Here is a 17,739-nt window from a genome sequence, read left to right on the forward strand (position 1 = left end):
AGTATAACCTTCTTCTTAGGAGAGGGTAATTTATTCCACAGGGTTGTTTGGAAGATAAAATGGCTTCATAGTCATGTGAATTGCTGACATGGTTTATAGTATGTTTGGTACCACACACGAAGAATGATGAAAAATTTATAACTTTTAGTGGACATTAAGTTTTGATTAGTGTCCCTTATTATTATAACATTTTAACTCAAAATATCTAACAAAATATTCTAATTCATCAGAAGTTGTCAGGCCTAACCAACCCATTCCCTAGAGCCAAATTAACCCTTTCTTAGTACAAGGAAATTTCATTTCTCATCTTATTGCTTTTCAATTTTCCAATAAATTGTCTAGTAAGCTAGATAAAATGAAACCACACTAAAAACTATCCCATCATGTTCTAAATCATGTAACTCATGGATGTAATCATTGCATCCACAAACCATTATCTTTGGGTCATTTTAAAAAGCTTGTGCTTATATTGGTCAACATGTCTATATTCCTTCATCTTGACCCCTGCTAACTGAGCAAACTTTTAAAGTGGAGATTCTCTTATATTTAGCAGGGAGAGGGCAACTGGACCTATCCAACCTCAGCACAGCATCCCTTCAGTGATTGTTGCTGGTGTCTACTGTATATTTCTTTTTAGATTCTGAGCCCTTTTGAGACAGGGAACCATTTTTATCATCCTATCTATCTATCTTGCTCTGAGAACCTTTGTTGAAAAGCTGGTAGTAGTATATTGCTGGAGGGGAATGAAAAACAACCACCACCAATTATTAATGAGTACAGAATATATTTAACATAAAGAAAATAAGCTTGGAAATAGCATGAAGAAAACTAATTTTGCAGTGATCTTGAGAAAAGTGATCATCTCACTGGTTGGTATTTTTGGCATCTTCTCTCAGGGTGCCCAGATAGTACTACTTGGATAGTTACAAGAAATTATGGGTCACAAACAAGGGACTGCCACATTGCATACTATGCTAGATGAAGACTGTTTGAAGTGAAAAGGATTTGGATTGAAACCAAAGTAATGAAAGCCACATGATTAAGAAAACAGATTTGCTAATTACATTTCTTCATATGTGGTAATTTGCCAAGTATGAAATACCCATCAAAAGTAGTCTAAAGTGCTGAATTTTGAAAGGAAACACTGGATGACCCATCAACCTTTTCATCTTATAGACTTCTTATTTGAGGACATGTTGAGACCAGATGTGAAAAAAACTAATCCATGACAATCAAGCAAGAACATGTAATTAGCTGTGTTCATGAATATAAGCCTACTAGTTTTGACCCCAACATAAACATTAGTAAGAAACCTGAAAAAAGTCACAAACAAAATGCAATTTCCCCCTTGAAAGTAGAATTCAAATCAGTGAAAGTGAGGGGATGATGCCATGCAAGCCTACACAATGGCATGGAAGGTTGCAATTCGTGGACAGTCTGTGTCATGGACAATCATGTTCTGTTGCTGCAGATCCAAAGGAAAAAAGAGACACAAATGGTCCTGAACTGTAGATTATACTGGCACAGTCGTGCCAGTATAGTTCAGATGAGGCGTATTTTCAACATACTGCCATTATAATTTCTGAACATTCTAATGCTTATGAAGTCATGAGTATCCACTCAATCCCGCTGGAAGCGAGCACACATCAACTAGGGGACAGGAGACACCACTCCTGCAGATTTGGTGCATATCCATTGCAAAATGGCTGAGATGCAGCAGTTTAGGTTTTAACTCCTGAAAAGAGGTTTCAAAGTGTTAGCAATGTGTTTTCACCACAGATAATGAGCCCTTTCTCATGATTGGTGAGAAAGGGCTTGAGGACAAGTTGTGGGGAGGCCTTGAAACGCTTACCTCCCTGCAGTTGATCCTTATTCCCCACAGACGATCCTGATTGGGCATCACAGAGGGTTGGGAGCTGGGACACATTGCCCCGGCCCCTGGAACTCCCAGAATGCACCATTATGGGGATCCCCCCAATGCCTGCCAGGAGCCACACAGTCTCCCAGCTGCTGGCAGATGATCAGAAAAACGAAGTTAAGGGAACCTTGCTCCCTTAACCTCGTTCTGAAGGCAGGCTCCGGAGACGGGTTTGCCGCCAGGAGCCACATGGCTCCTGGTGGTTCTCATGCAGAGGCAAAACTGGGCTGGGCTTCCTTTGACACCATCCTGAAGGAAATTAAATCAAGCAGGAGAACTGTGAGGTTTATAGGAAATTTCTGGGAAGAGAATCTGTCGTTTTGGGCATGGTTGTTAAAGCATTTGTTATTCTGAATGATCACTGGGGTGTGTGTGTGTGTGTGTGTGTTTTAACAAAAAGAAAAAAATGAATTACAGAATTAAAGTGAACACAAATTACCTGCTTCTTGTTGTGTCCTTATTCAGTGCTGAATAATTATGGAGTGAGTTCACACTGTCACTATTACTGAACCCACTAATTTCATTTAATTGTGTTTTTTCAAGAGCGGGGGAGTGTGACTTTAAGGTTTTACAAAGTTTTGGGTGTTCAACAGCAGGAAGTTCTACCTTGTGGTTTGGGTAAGCTCTTCCCCATAGCGTCTTATCAGTTTTTAAAACACCTGGAAATTCAGAAATCCAAAAACCTTCATCTTAAGATGAGAGTTAAGATGCTTTACATTTTTATTTGTGCTCTAAAAATAATGGAAATTGAAAGTTTACCCATCTTAACTTCCGCACCATATAAGCTGTAAAGACTTTGTACAGTTTGGTATATGATGATGGCTTTAGAAATTAAGCTTCATGCACCCACATTTTGCCTTGGTCTTTCAGTTGGACATCAGGCTGGGGAGGGGTACATCCAGGCAGACATTGAACAGGTGCAGTTTCCCTAATCACTCCCTAGAGATGCCCCTGATGAATTTCTGCCTGATGCATTTCCGATCAAGGCAAAGTGTGGGCACATGGAGCCTCCTTTTTAAAGCCACTATCATATACCAGACTGTACAAAGTCTTTACAGCTTATATGGCATGGAAGTTAAGATGAGTACCTTAACTTGCAATTTCTATTCTTTTTAGAACACGAATGAAAATGTAAAGCATTTTAAAATGTAAAGTATGCTGTCAAGTCAATTTCGACTCCTGGTGCCCACAGAGCCCTGTGGTTTTCTTTGATAGAATTTAGGAGGGGTTTACCATTGCCTCCTCCCATGCATTATGAGATAATAACTCTTCTTAAACTGAAGGTTCTTGGATTACTGAATTTATTTACAGTCTGACGAGACAAGAGCAGTAGGTCTATGCAGTATACACAGGTGGTAACTGTAGCTGTTTAACAGCAACAAATTGCAGGCTGAACTGGATGTAGCTAGTATTACATTGGTGTTGAACAATTATACTGAACTTCATTTGGAGTTAATCCTTACCAGCTGTTATTTCCCAGAATATAATCTGGGAACAGCTGGGGGCAATCCATATCTCACCCTGATAGGGATTCACTTCTGTTCTCTGTCCATGAACTAAAAGATGAATTTAATAAAGAATATTGCTCAGGAACTGGCTATGTCCATGCGGTTTGGGCAATATCGAGTCCATCTCACATGTGCATTTATACTCTTTATATTATAGGGACATTCACATTGCCTGGATTGAACCACTTATAAAAAACATGCCAGGACAATCAGAAGAGTATTATACTTCCAGTCTTCTGGCAGACCAGTATACAGCAATTACTGGTCTGTATACTGGTAGCAAGATGATCTGCGGCAGATAATCTTGCTATTCTGGGGTAGCAAGATTATGTGCCGCAGCATGCAAACTGAGATGAGAGCATCTGATTAATTGTAATTGATGTATGTATATGTTTTGATACTCTATTACCCAGTCCTGTTTTTTAATTTTATTTTACTTTAATTTTATTTTACTTTTTTTTATTATTGCTGGTCACTGACTATAATAAATTTATTCATTCAGTTCATTCATTCATAGCTTTGACCTGTATTCACATCAGCGCGTTTTAATGTGCTAGTTATCTGGAGAGCCAGGCAGACTGTGTTTTTAAAAAGGTTTTGTAAATATGCCACCTGAGTACATTACTTTGAGAGTGCAGAAAACACTGTAGAAGGCTTAAGTGTAAATTGCTCAGCTTATTTGAACACTGTAAAATAGAGGACGATGAAATATAACTGTTGGCTTCGGGATGGAAATGCAAACCTGTATTTCTTATATGTAATGGACACAATTCAAAGAAAGTTTGGTGCAATTAAGCCAAAAGAATTTGTAATCAACAGAATGTATACATTTGCATTTAAATCCTAGTGGCTGACATACAGTGCACTGAAAGAGCAGCCCAACAGAACTTCTCAACTAACTATACCAGTGCAGCGGGGAATCAGCAAATTCCCCTTCCCCAGAAAGCCCTTTGTGCCAACTGAAAATATGTCCCTGAAGGTTGTGCAGCCGCCAGGGACATATTTTTGGGTGACTCAGAGGGTTTCATGGGGAAGGGAAGGGCATGAAGTATTGCTGCTTCCCCACTACACTGGTGTAGTTAGTTGGGAAGTTCTGTTATTTTTATTTATTATTTATTTTTCAAATTTGTATACCACCCCAAACTTTCGTCTCTGGGTGGTTTACAATTAGGCTGTTAGGCTGCTCTCTTGTTGCACCAGTGTATCCTTGCTCTGTATATCATCACTGCCTTTAGGAGACTTAGAGAGAAAGTCTCTTTGCACCCAGACCCAAGGAGACACGGACGCATGATTCTTTGGTGAAATTGGCCATGTTTATTGAGACATAATTCTTTGTGTGCCAACATGGCACTCAGCTGGGATTGGCGCTCCACCCACTACAGTGCGGTTCCTATAAGGCTGGCCACGGAGTGGCCGCCTTGGCCTAGGGACAGTGGCATTAGCACCTTGGCTCCAGGTGGCTCCATCGCTCTAAAGTGGGCGCCACCCATCCACGCCGACCTAAGGTCAGGTCTCTGGTACTGACGACACCTCTCCGATGCTGCACAGCCATACGGAAGGATGTCGCTTTGCAGAGAAGAAGGGCTGAGCGGCATCCCTGATCTGTCAAGCCTCAAGGGATCCATCGTCCTCCTTGTTGCCAAATGCTTACCTAAGGTGCAGCAAATTCCCCTTCCCCAGAAAGCCCTCTGTGCCAACTGAAAATATGTCCCTGAAGGTTGTACAGCCACCGGGGACATATTTTTGGGTGACTCAGAGGGTTTCATGGGGAAGGGAAGGGCATGAAATATTGCTGCTTCCCCACTACACTGGTGTAGTTAGTTGGGAAGTTCTGTTATTTTTATTTATTATTTATTTATCAAATTTGTATACCACCCCAAACTTTCGTCTTTGGGTGGTTTACAATTAGGCTGTTAGGCTGCTCTCTTGTTGCACCAGTGTATCCTTGCTCTGTATATCATCACTGCCTTTAGGAGACTTGGAGAGAAAGTCTCTTTACACAATAAAGAAACTACAACTAATTAAGTCAAGCAGCAGAAAGAAGTCAAAACTTACCGTTCTTCTGAATTGTTGTGGTTGCTATTCCCAATGAAATTCCGAATTTCTGTGAAGTATGAATCCTCTTTATCATCTAAGATAGCCCCTGTGCTTTCGAGTTCTGAGTGAGGTGAAGATGTAGCAGTACCTTTACAAAAAGGCAAAAGTTTGTTCTTTGATCATGGCTATTTGTATGTATCAATCAATAAATTTATTTATCTAAGGTTATCTGCATGTGGGTGCAGGTTCCTTCAGAGTGTGTTCATTATAAGGTTCAAAGTACTTTCCATAGGGAAATTATCTAAATTCAGCAATATTCTCTGTGTGTAGAAGTCACCACACTCATTGGTTTTCTAACAAAACTGAATGTGATGGATAAACTGTACTTCAGCTATTCTTATGCAACAAATGGTTCTACAAAAATTCAGACTGTAAGGAGGGGAGGGGAGGGAAGTCTTTGGGCTGTATTTGTTACACCAAGGCTTTTCCCATGGAAAACTCTTCCCATGATTAAAACTCTTCCCATGTACCATCATCCACAAAACATGTACAGATGTCTGTACAGGTGGACCTCGTTATCTGCAGGGGCTCTGTTCTCGAGTACTACCGTGGATAATGGAGCCATGAATAATGAGCCATTGAGGCAATAGGAAATGGGGGCCTAGGTTCCTGGAGGCTAAAAAAGGATATAAAAGGCATAAATCAGAGAAATGAAATGCCATACTGTGCTCTCCAGGTCTCCAGCTGTCCAGCAATGCCCCCTCCCAACCCTGACTTTTGCTGATTTTCCACAAAAAATTATGGGGAAATATCTCCCTCAGCAGAAAGAACTACAAAATGCCAGCCGGAAATAACCTCGGAAGTCATTTCCAGCCAACTAGGAATTGCAGATTTTAACTCTTTTAAAAACCATGTATTTAATGGTTGGATCTCCACTGCCCGACCGTGGTTACACGAAACCGCGGTTGTCAGGACCTGTATGTACTTACAATGTAGTGTGTGAATAGAGCTAAAAAGACAAAGTAACGCATAAGTTTTGCAAAAATAGCACTAGCAAGTGAAGTAGCATTGAATGTTTTGTTACACAAAGGAAAGATGGTTACCTACCAGACATGTTACCATTCTCGTGTTTTTTTAGGTGTCTGTCTAAGTTAGTTTGTTGGCCAAAGCACCTGTCACATAAGTGACATTTGAAGGGCTTCTCCTTATTGTGAATGTTACGAACATGTCTCTGCAGGTTAGATGATATGCTAAATGACCTGTCACAGTATTTGCATCTGAAAACAAATAACAGACATGAAAGTAGTACATTAAATATAACTAGAATGAAAATTGGCAACATTCCTCTTAATCACACAAAAGAAGTGGTCAATCAAATCGCAACACCAAAATGCAATGCAACTCTCTCTTTCTCTCTCTCTCTCTTAAAAAGGTTATTTTTAAGGGATGAAAATATGCATTTGATCCAATCCCCATTGGCTAACATTCAGAATCACAGTGTGATGGTGAAGCAACTTGGAGTACTTCTTGAGAAGTTGCCATCTTTTTTTACTAGGCTTCCAGGGTCAGGCATGAGCCTTTTGATGGTGCTTGGCCAGTGCTGCATAACCCTCAGGAACATATTTTCAGATTGCACCAGTTCTGTCCGGCACCCCTTTGAACACCACCCCACCCAGTCCGGTCCAGGGGGGAGGGTCGTGAATTTTTTTTCAACCTTTGGCCCCTTTGGAGAGCTTCCTCTAGGCTGCGGGGGGCCCTGCAAAGGTTACCCCTCCCCCCGCCGGCCTCGGTCATCACCGCCATGGTCCGTTTGGCTACTTGTTTTGGCCCAATCGGACTCCGTATTTTGGTGCGGCGGCCATTTTGTCTACTGCCACGCATGCGCAAATGGCATCTGCTAGGCTTGCAGAGGCCATTTGCGCATGTGTGGTGGCCATTTTAATTTTTTTTTTTAAATGGCTGTTGTGCATGCGCAAATGGCCTCGGCAAGGCCCTGGGACATGCCAGGCCTCGGAGAGGCTATTTGCACATGCGTTGTGACAGACTAAATGGCCACAGTGTCAAAATAAAGCTTAAAAAAAGCGAGCCCCCCGAACAGTCAGGGGGGTTCAGCTCAAGGTCGGACCAAACAGGGGGTGGTTGGGTCCAACCTCAAGCCTTTGAACCGAACCAACTTGACATCAAACCAGTTCTGCATATCCCTACACAGAGGGCTTCAGAAGGAAGGAGAGATGGTAGGAAATGGCCTCTTCTTCTTCTTGTGACAGCACAGCATTCGTGTGGATGCAAGGCACTGCTGTACCAGTGCAGCACTAGTCTGGATATCAGCCATTTTATTTGTTGAAAAGGTTTTAAGAACCTTATATACTAATTTTATTCCACCAACTCTCACTGTAGTACGTTCTGCTAATGAAATCTAGTTATATAGTATTATAGATAATGAAATCTAGTTATAGAAAGCCAGTGTGGTGTAGTGGTTAGAGTGCTGGACTAGGACCGGGGAGACCCGAGTTCAAATCCCCATTCAGCCATGATACTAGCTGGGTGACTCTGGGCCAGTCACTTCTCTCTCATCCTAACCTACTTCACAGGGTTGTTGTGAAAGAGAAACTCAAGTATGTAGTACACCACTCTGGGCTCCTTGGAGAAAGAGCGGGATATAAATGTAATAATAATAATAATAATAATAATAATAATAATAATAATAATAATGGAAAAATAAGCCTCTGCATGGTCAATATTTGCACAATATAAGTGGAAAATCAGACATCACCAAGACCTGGCAATGGCTTAAGAATGGTTACTTGAAGAAAGAAACAGAGGGTTTAATACTGGCTGCACAAGAACAGGCACTAAGAACAAATGCAATAAGAGCAAAAGTCAAAAAATCCACCACAAACAGCAAGTGCCGCCTTTGTAAAGAAGCAGATGAAACTGTGGACCACCTAATCATCTGTTGTAAAAAGATCGCACAGACTGACTACATACAAAGGCATGACAAGGTAGAAGGGATGATACACTGGAACATCTGCAAAAAATACAAGCTACCTGTAGCCAAGAATTGGTGGGACCATAAAATTGAAAAAGTGGAAGAAAATGAAGATGTAAAAATATTATGGGACTTCCAACTACAAACAGACAAACATCTGCCACACAACACACCAGATATAACTGTAGTTGAGAAGAAAGAAAAACAAGTCAAAATAATCGACATAGCAATATCAGGGGATAGCACAATAGAAGAAAAATAAATAGAAAAAATCACCAAATACAAAGATCTACAAATTGAAATTGAATGGCTGTGGCAGAAAAAGACCAAAATAATCCCAGTGGTAATTGGCGCCCTGGGTGCAGTTCCAAAAGACCTTGAAGAGCACCTCAACACCATAGGGATCACAGAAATCACCATCAGCCAATTACAAAAAGCAGCTTTATTGGGAACAGCCTATATTCTGCGACGATATCTATAACAATTGACAATAAAATCCAGCCATCCCAGGTCCTTGGGAAGGCCTCGATGTCTGGATAAAACAAACCAGTCAATAACACCTGTCTGACTGTGTAAACAAGATAATTAAATACATGAACACCAAATGCAGTTAAATTTATTCTAAAAAGAAAACTCACAAAATTCTATCTGAAATGTTTTCAGGATCTTTTTTTTGTATTTTATTTGGATCTGACCTACAATAAACACAGTGGCTTCTACAATTCAAGTGTCCCCGTCCCTTCCCTTTTTCAAAAGTGCACTGCAATTTAAATTCAAAATCACTAATGTCTCAGAACAATGTCCTGAAAATTTCATTTTTGGTCTCTTTCCTACACCAGTGGCATATTACTCATGAAACAGTGGGAATTTATGCACGTCTAATGGTAGGTTTGGGCTTTCCAAAAGCCAATTTAGATGTAGCGACAAACGAGGAAACAAGACGCACAATTTACTTATACGTCCTGCTCTCCATAGTTCTCCCACCGTGTTCAAAATTGATCTTATACAGACTCCTACTGGGAAGTTTGCTTATCTCCCCATTAGGGAAGATGTACAAGACTGATTTGTGGAGAAATGCATAGAACAGGAAGCACAAGTCAATTGCCCATCATAGCCCTCCTCTCTTGAAGTCTGCTCATAGGAATGAACACAGTGTTTCAGAGCACTGAGCACATGACTTAGAAGAATCCATTCCCATATGTTAAAAAGTAATGCACCAAAATTTGTAGCGTGTGAGCTGCAGTGAAGCACAAGCCCGTTATTTCATGCTGTTGCCAATAAGGTACAATCAAACACTTTTGAAAAGAAGGACTACATGAAACAAATTGCTTCTAAAGCTCTAATAAGATAGAAATTTCTCCATGGATAATGGTAAGTTTGGCCACTTCTCTCCCTATTCCAAATTGTACTGTGATTTAATCTTTTCTTGAGGAATTAGTTTGCTCGATTGCTAATCCTGGAGGAAATTCAGTTATCTTCCCAAACCCAGCAATAAACAATCCAAACCTTTAATATTGCGCCAACATGAGTAGTTTAGTCTATCACTCTGGTACCAGAGGCATCAGTTTTCATACTCTGCAGTGATTTGAAGTCCCTGAAGCCTTTACTGTATTGCCCTTTAAGCCATTACTAAGACATATTATAACTATTCCAAATTCTCAGGCTGGCAGCTAGCCAACTGTCTTCATCACCATTGCCTCCCCACCCCGATCATCTCTGTCTCCTGGACTTCAAAACATGTCTGTTACATTGTGTGCTAAGTCAATTATTAAGGGAAGAAATTATGCATTACATTGCTAATTGTTTCTGGCTGTTATGTGGTGGAAGAGCATAACAGGTTTCAAGATACCCTGTAAAACATGAATCAAATTACATGCAAGCCCACTTCCCAAATAAATTCAGGACTGGGGAAGAAATTTATCCCAAACAATGAGCTTTTTCTCCTTTCTTTGCAGGCCGTAAAATGTACCAATTTGAGTTTGTTCTGTTAGAAAATGAGCTGAGTTCCTTCCAAATTGATTTCATTAAGTGAGAATTTCATTTTGAAATATTAAAATTATTTTCTTATTTCAGTATGTGAATTATTCTCATGCGCTATATTCTTAAAGGCTCTCATGGAGATAAATTGAAGTTATCTGTGAGGAAAAGGGTTAAAACCACTGAGGATGAGGAAATTAGTAGTAACTATGCATGCTCATAGGAATTAAAAAGGAATTAAAATTAAAAAGGCTTTACAAATAAGTAAAATGAGGTGGGAAATGAAATGCCTTACAACACTTTTGCAATGTGAATGAATACAAATTGAAATCAAATTCAGCACAAAATAGCAAAATAAGAAATAAAAGATTTAGAAGCCGGTTTTCAAATAATTGAAACTCCTACAATTATGGATAATTAATTGTTTACCACAATTGGAAAGAGACACATCAAATCACAGATAAAATTGCTTCCACAATTTTCATCCCACAAATAAGCTGTTGCTCATGTCACTATTAAGCATTTGGTTCTGATGCAGATGTAACCAGGTACCAGAAGCCATCCAGACAGTGCTCAGGAATAATCATTCCACCCATACTGCAATGCAGATGGAAATCTACATCCTTATTCAAAAATATTTTCCTCCTCCCTCCGTTCTCCACCATGCTGCTGGTATGCCAGGGCAAGGAGCCTCTGATGTCCCTTAAGAAGTGGAGTTTGATGTACTTTCCAAGGGTACCATGGCTTTTTTGACAAGCAACTCTAGCAGAACATCAGAAAACAGGAAGGGAAAGCTCATCTTCTGTTCTTGGTCTGCTGTCCCAGTCTGGTAACTCTTTAAAGGGAAGGTGTTTGGGGAGGTTGGGGGTGGGGAGGTACATTTGGATTGGATAGGAAAAATAACCAGAGCTGTGTTCCAGGTTTATTGGGAAATACCTCAGCTCATTTCTGAGCCAATAAGATGTGAGCCGGGGGTGAGGAGTGAAAGTTACAGGTAGGAAGCATTTCCCTCTTAATGAGAGTGAGTGGATTCATGGTGTCTCATTGAAAATCTCATTTGCTATCATAGAATCCACACTCAGAACACCTCAGAAACAACAGAACCAAGTACCCCATGGGTTAGAAACCCATGGGGGTGGTTGGCACCCTATGTGCACTACATCACCACTCGCTCTGGGCCACCCCAGCACCCCCAAGTGCACTTATGGGGCTGCTGAAAGCTCCATTATAGCTTATGAGGAAAACCCTTAAGGACGCGTAAACTTCAACAATTCACCAAAAATCAGCCCTCTGCCCAAATCCTTTGAAAAAATTCAGGTAGCTTCCTTGCCCCTACCTGGCACTACCACCAACCCCACACTGCCCTAGGCCACTCCTTTGCCCCCAACATGAAGCTATACATTTGCTGACACCTCCATGCTTCTTTATGGAGAAAAACCTTAAAGACGCGTAAACTTCAAATATCACTTAAAAATCAGCCCTTTGCCCAATTCCTTTCAAAAAATTCAGGTAGCTTCCTTGCCAACCCTAGGAACTACCACCCACCACACTCCACTCTATGACACCCCTTTCCCTCCGACATGAAGCTATACATTTGCTGCAATCCTAATTATTCTCTATGAGGAATTCAAAAATACTTTAACAATTCACCAATAATCAGAGGAGTGTCCAATTGCCTTGTGGTTTTTTGGCTGGTAGGCACCCCTGTCTGTCTACCACCCATCCCGCTTTTGTGCTCCTAGGTGCTCCACAATAGGGGATATGGACTGGTTCGAGTCCCATTATATTCTATGAGAAAAATAGTTAAAAATATTTCAAATATTCATTAAAAATCGTAGGACTGTCCTATTGCTTCAGGGTTTGGGTGGTTGTTGGCGCCCATGGGTGCTCCACAATAAGGTATAATGGCCTGGTTCGAGTCCCATTATATCCTATGAGGAAAAAATAAAAATAATTTTCAAAAATTCATAAAAAAATCATACGAGTGTCCGATTGCTTTGGGGTTTGGGTGACAGGTACCCCTGGGTGCCAGCTACCATCCTACCAATTTTTGGGTGTCCAAACCAGTCCAAACCAGTTTGAATCGAACCACCCCCTGGTTCGGTTTGAATTCGAACCAGCAGCTCGAACCTGATGGCTGGTTCGGTTCGAATCCAAACCTCCGAACCACCCTGGTTCGGATTCGAACCGGTTCGCACATCCCTAAGTCCTGTGCCTTTGACAGGTCTTGTGAGCATCATATAGAAGTTCTGCAGAACCCCTTTGGGCCAAGTCTCTCCACCCATTCATCACCAAGCTTTACCAAGTATCTTTTACATAGCTCATTCTAAACCACATTTCATTATCATGAGGTTCAAATAGCAGCCTTTCACCACCAAAAGTTTTTTGGTGGTAGAGAATGCTGTAGCAACTCCAGCATGGACTATCAACAGCAACAAAACTGATTCCTTAAGTTTAAAAACTACCCCGTGCTTGCCACCTTAAACATGCATTCATCCTGTACCTGTAAGGCTGTTCTCCAGTGTGTGTCCTCAAGTGACGGGTTAGATTTGCAGATCTTGGGAAAATCTTGCCACAGTATCTGTAATTAGAAAATGGTTCATAAGGATAGCTTTTGTTTTATGTAGTATACAAAAACCACAGGCATTAACCCTAATTTGAAACTAATCTTGGATGTGAGGAGCTTGCATCACTTTTGGGAATTTCAGGTGAAGAGATGGATGTGAAGATTGATGCAGCTTTTCGTTTAAATTCGGAATTTGCCACAAGAAACAAATTATCCAGGGATTGCCTGGTTCAATTTAATTCAAAATCAATTACTGAGCAGATTGTTTAAGCTCACTTTGCCAAAGACCTCACTATTGAAACTCAGCAGGTAAAAATTTTGAAAGAAATACCATCCAGGATTTTAAGGAAACATAAGGATTACAAATTTTTGACAGATGCTTTGAATGCTAGTGGAATACGTTTTAGATGGGAAATACATGAGGGAGTCTCCTTTTTTTACAAGGGCAAGAAGAATAGGTTCACAGAGCTCCTTAAAGCGCAAGAATTTTGGTGAAAATATTAAAAAAAATTATCTTCCGAGAAGCCAACCCCCCCAACACATAATTCTAATTAGATTAGATGGATTACAGGATAGCTTCATGGAACATTAATGGGTTAAATACCAAAACAAAAAGGAATAAAGTTTTTGTTACACAAAGGAAAGATGGTTACAAACAAAATTTGGACATTGTATGTTTACAGGAGACACACATTAGAAAACAAGATAGAAAACTTTTGGTTAATAAGGCTTTAGGAAAAGAATTTGTTTCCTCTGATAAGAAAAAAAAGAGGGGTAGTATTTTATGTTAAACAACAATTCGAACCCAAGTTGATTTTTAAAGATGAAGAAGGCAGGCTGCTAGCCTTGGAAATTTTAATTTCTGGAATTAAAATGGTGATAATTGGAATTTATGCACCTAATGAAAAGAAAGTTGAATTTTATAATTATTTAGCACAGAGGATGGCTGCGTTATCGAATGTTAACTTGATTATATTGGGAGATTTTAATGGTGTTGTCTCTACATCTTTGGATAGAAAATCTGATATACCTGAAAGGAACCTACAAGGCAAGCTTCCTAAAGTGTTTTTTGATTTAGCAGAACATATGGATCTTTATGATTTGTGGAGAATTAAAAATTCAAATGCAAAAGAATGCAAATGCAAAAGAATACACTGACTTCTCTGAAAGATATCAATCTTATTCAAGGATAGATATGGTCTGGACATCAAAATCTATTACGCCATGTATAAAAAGAATGGACATTTTGCCCAGAACTTTTTCAGATCATAATCCAATTTGTTTTACATGGAAGAAGAAAGGAACGGTTTCCTTTCGCTGGAGATTGAATGAGTATCTGCTGAAAAAATCAGATGTTGTGGAGAAAGCTAAAAAGAAGCTAAAGGACTATTTTGAACTGAATTTAAACCAAGGAATGGACAACAAAATAGTCTGGGATGCAGGAAAAGCGGCTATGAGAGGTTTCTTTATACAGCAAAATGCATACTTTAAAAAGCAAAGAGGATTGAAAAAAGAGACATTATTGATGCAGATTTCTAAAAAAGAAAGAGAATTATTATGGGCCAAGGATAAGAAGATGATTACTCAAGCTATCAAAATGCTCCAACAACAACTTTCTATGTTAGTATCAAATGAAGTTGAACGGAACTTAAAATATGTCAAGCAAAGGTCATTTGAGTTCGCAAATAAACCAGGCAAGTTGTTGGCTTGGAAAATTAGAACTGAGAAAAAAAATAACTACATATCCAAAATACTTACAAAAAATGGGCTTTCTTATGATGGTAAGGAAATAAGAGGAGAATTCTTTAGCTACTATTCAGAACTATATAAAGGAAATATAGTAAAAGATATAAAAATTGAACAATTTCTTAAGACCAAAAATATCCCAAAACTTTCTAAGGAACATATAGAAATTATGAATGCTCCAATAACAATAATGGAAGTAACAGAAGCAATAAATCATAGTAAGGCCAATAAGGCGCCAGGACCTGATGGGCTATCAGCTTTGTACTATAAATCATTTAAAGATCAAATTCTACAGCCTTTGCAATGGACTATGAATGACATTTTGCAAAGAGGGTTTATGCTGGAGTCTTGGAAGTATGCTAATATTGCAGTAATCCCAAAACCGGATCAAGATTTAACGCGAGTCAAAAACTACATGCCAATCTCACTTTTAAATAATGATTATAAACTTTTTGCCGCCATTTTGGCAAGAAGAATGAAGGCTATATTAAGACTCTTTATTCATGAGGATCAAGCTGGCTTCTTGCCAAAGAGACAATTAAGAGATAATGTGAGAACAGTTTTGAATGTACTGGAGTATTATGAAAAACACAATGACAAACAGATGGCTATGATTTTTCTGGACGCAGAGAAAGCTTTTGATAATCTTTCCTGGCAGTTTATGTAGAGGTTATTAGATGCAATGGGCGTTGGTAATAATTTTACTAGGGCTATCAAGACAATCTATTCGGAGCAATATGCTAAGATTATTGTAAATGGGGAATTATCAGATAATTGTAAAATACAAAAAGGAACTAGACAAGGATGTCCACTTTCCCCATTACTTTTTATATTAGTATTAGAAGTGCTCTGTAGAAATATTAGAGAAGATGATCAAATACAAGGCCCGAAAATTGGGAAACAAGAGTATAAACTAAGAGCCTTTGCGGATGATGTCGTGTGTGTTTTTAGAATATCCATTGGACAAGATCGGAAGACTCTTGGAAAAAATACAACAATTTGGCCAATTGGCTGGGTTTTATATAAACAAGACTAAAACGAAGGTGTTGACTAAAAATATGGATCAGAAATCTAAGGATGGATTTTTTGAAATAAGTGAACTGAAAGTGGAGAAGAAAATTAAATATCTGGGTGTTTGGCTGACAAATAATAATTCTTTGTTGTTTTCAAATAATTATAGTAAAATATGGAATACAGTAAAGACTGACTTACAAAGATGGTCTAATATGAACTTATCTTTAATGGGAAGAATTTCAGTGGTCAAAATGAATGTCTTACCCAAAATGTTGTTTCTTTTTCAGACTATTCCTATAATTAATACTTTAACTTGTTTTAAGCAATGGCAGAAGGACATAACCAAATTTGTTTGGCAAGGGAAAAGACCAAGAATTAATTTTAAAAATTTAACAGATGCAAACGAAAGAGGTGGTCTTACTCTACCAGACTTAAGGTTGTATTTTGATGCTGTTTGTTTGATGTGGCTAAAAGAATGGATAACATTAAGAAATTCTAGAATACTTGATCTGGAGGGATTTGACAGAAGGTTCGGATGGCACTCTTATTTGTGGTATGACAAAAGTAAAGTACATAAAGATTTTCTTAACCACTATATAAGAAGGAGTTTAATGAGAGTTAGGGTAAAATATAAAAGTTGGTTGGAACCTAAAACTCCGTTATGGTTATCCCCAACTGAAGCTCTAGTACATAAAGAGGTAAATATGCAATCGCAATGGGGTACCTATAGGGATTTGTTATGTTTTCAAGGAAAGGACTGTAAGTTAAAAAGTTTAATTGAAGTACAAAATTTGGTTAGTAATTGGTTTTATTACCATCAGTTAAATGAAGTTGATAAGAAGGATCTTAAAGTTGGATTTGAGGATCAGATGTCGAGATTTGAGAAGGAGCCGTGTGAAAATGATGAAAAATTAGTTTCTAAAATGTATAAGCTCTTGCTTTTGGAGGAGACAAGAGATGAAGTGGTTAAAACAACTATGGTAAAATGGGCTCAAGATGTGGGGTATAATATAGAAATGTCAGCCTGGGAAAATTATGGAAAACTGATTTAAAGTTCACTGCATGTTATGTTTTAAAAGAAAATTATTATAAAATGATGTATAGGTGGTATTTGACACCTAAAAAACTGGCATTAATGTATAAAAATGTTTAAAACAAATGTTGGAAATGTGGACACTCTGAAGGAACTTTTTTTCATATGTGGTGGTCTTGTAGGAGGACTAAGGCCTTTGGGGACATGATATATAATGAGTTAAAGAAAATTTTCAAAATGACATTTCCTAAGAAGCCAGAATCCTTCCTGCTGGGAATAACGCAAGGAATGTTTTCTACAACCAACTTAACATTCTTTATGTATGCTACCATGGCGGCCAGAATAATATATGCGCAGAAATGGAAGAGTAATGAACTGCCCTCAAAAGAAGATTGGCTGATAAAAATTTTGGAATATGCGGAGATGGCAAAACTTACAGTACTGATAAGAGATCAAAATTTGGAATGCTTTAAAGAAGATTGGAAACCATTCTTATTATACTTAAAGAACTATGTTCCTAATATTGATTTTACAACAGGGTTTGAAATTTAGTAATATTAGCAGGTTGGGTAGATCAAAATCGAGTTTGTATGGTTTAAGATATATGTTTTGAATTATTATTATAGCAAGGGTTAATTCTATAGTTGGTGATTCACGAGGAAGTGTGAGCGGGAAGTCAATATTTGTTTAATGTGATGTGAATGTTAAGATATTGTTAAAATCAATAAAAATTTAAACAAAAAAAATCTTGTATGTGACTTTTATTTCTTTGATATTTAAATATTTCTGAAAACAGATTCAATAAACACAGAATTGAAACTTTATGTATCAATGTGTGTACCAGGCGATGTCTGGGTTTTGTTGTGTACCCATAAGCAATGTATGAGTACAGATTTTGATTTGAATGTTCATCCAGACATCCAACTCTTATTAACTTTGTCACTTCCCCAG

At 38.7% G+C, this 17,739-nt stretch overlaps 1 protein-coding gene across 18 annotated transcripts in view; it reads right to left on the reverse strand.

The window, feature by feature from the left end:
* MECOM (MDS1 and EVI1 complex locus) overlaps positions 1-17,739 on the reverse strand; it is a 744,249-nt gene that overhangs the window by 9,015 nt on the left and 717,495 nt on the right. For all 18 annotated transcript variants that reach the window (XM_053310486.1, XM_053310474.1, XM_053310472.1 and 15 more), the window contains 3 exons: positions 12,933-13,010; positions 6,571-6,740; positions 5,482-5,611 (listed from right to left, as the gene is read on the reverse strand). In XM_053310486.1, coding sequence (XP_053166461.1) covers positions 5,482-5,611; positions 6,571-6,740; positions 12,933-13,010 — 378 coding nt within the window. The remainder of the gene's footprint in view (positions 1-5,481; positions 5,612-6,570; positions 6,741-12,932; positions 13,011-17,739) is intronic.

This window comes from Hemicordylus capensis, chromosome 3 (genome assembly GCF_027244095.1).
Source record: "Hemicordylus capensis ecotype Gifberg chromosome 3, rHemCap1.1.pri, whole genome shotgun sequence".
Lineage (NCBI taxonomy): Eukaryota > Metazoa > Chordata > Lepidosauria > Squamata > Cordylidae > Hemicordylus > Hemicordylus capensis.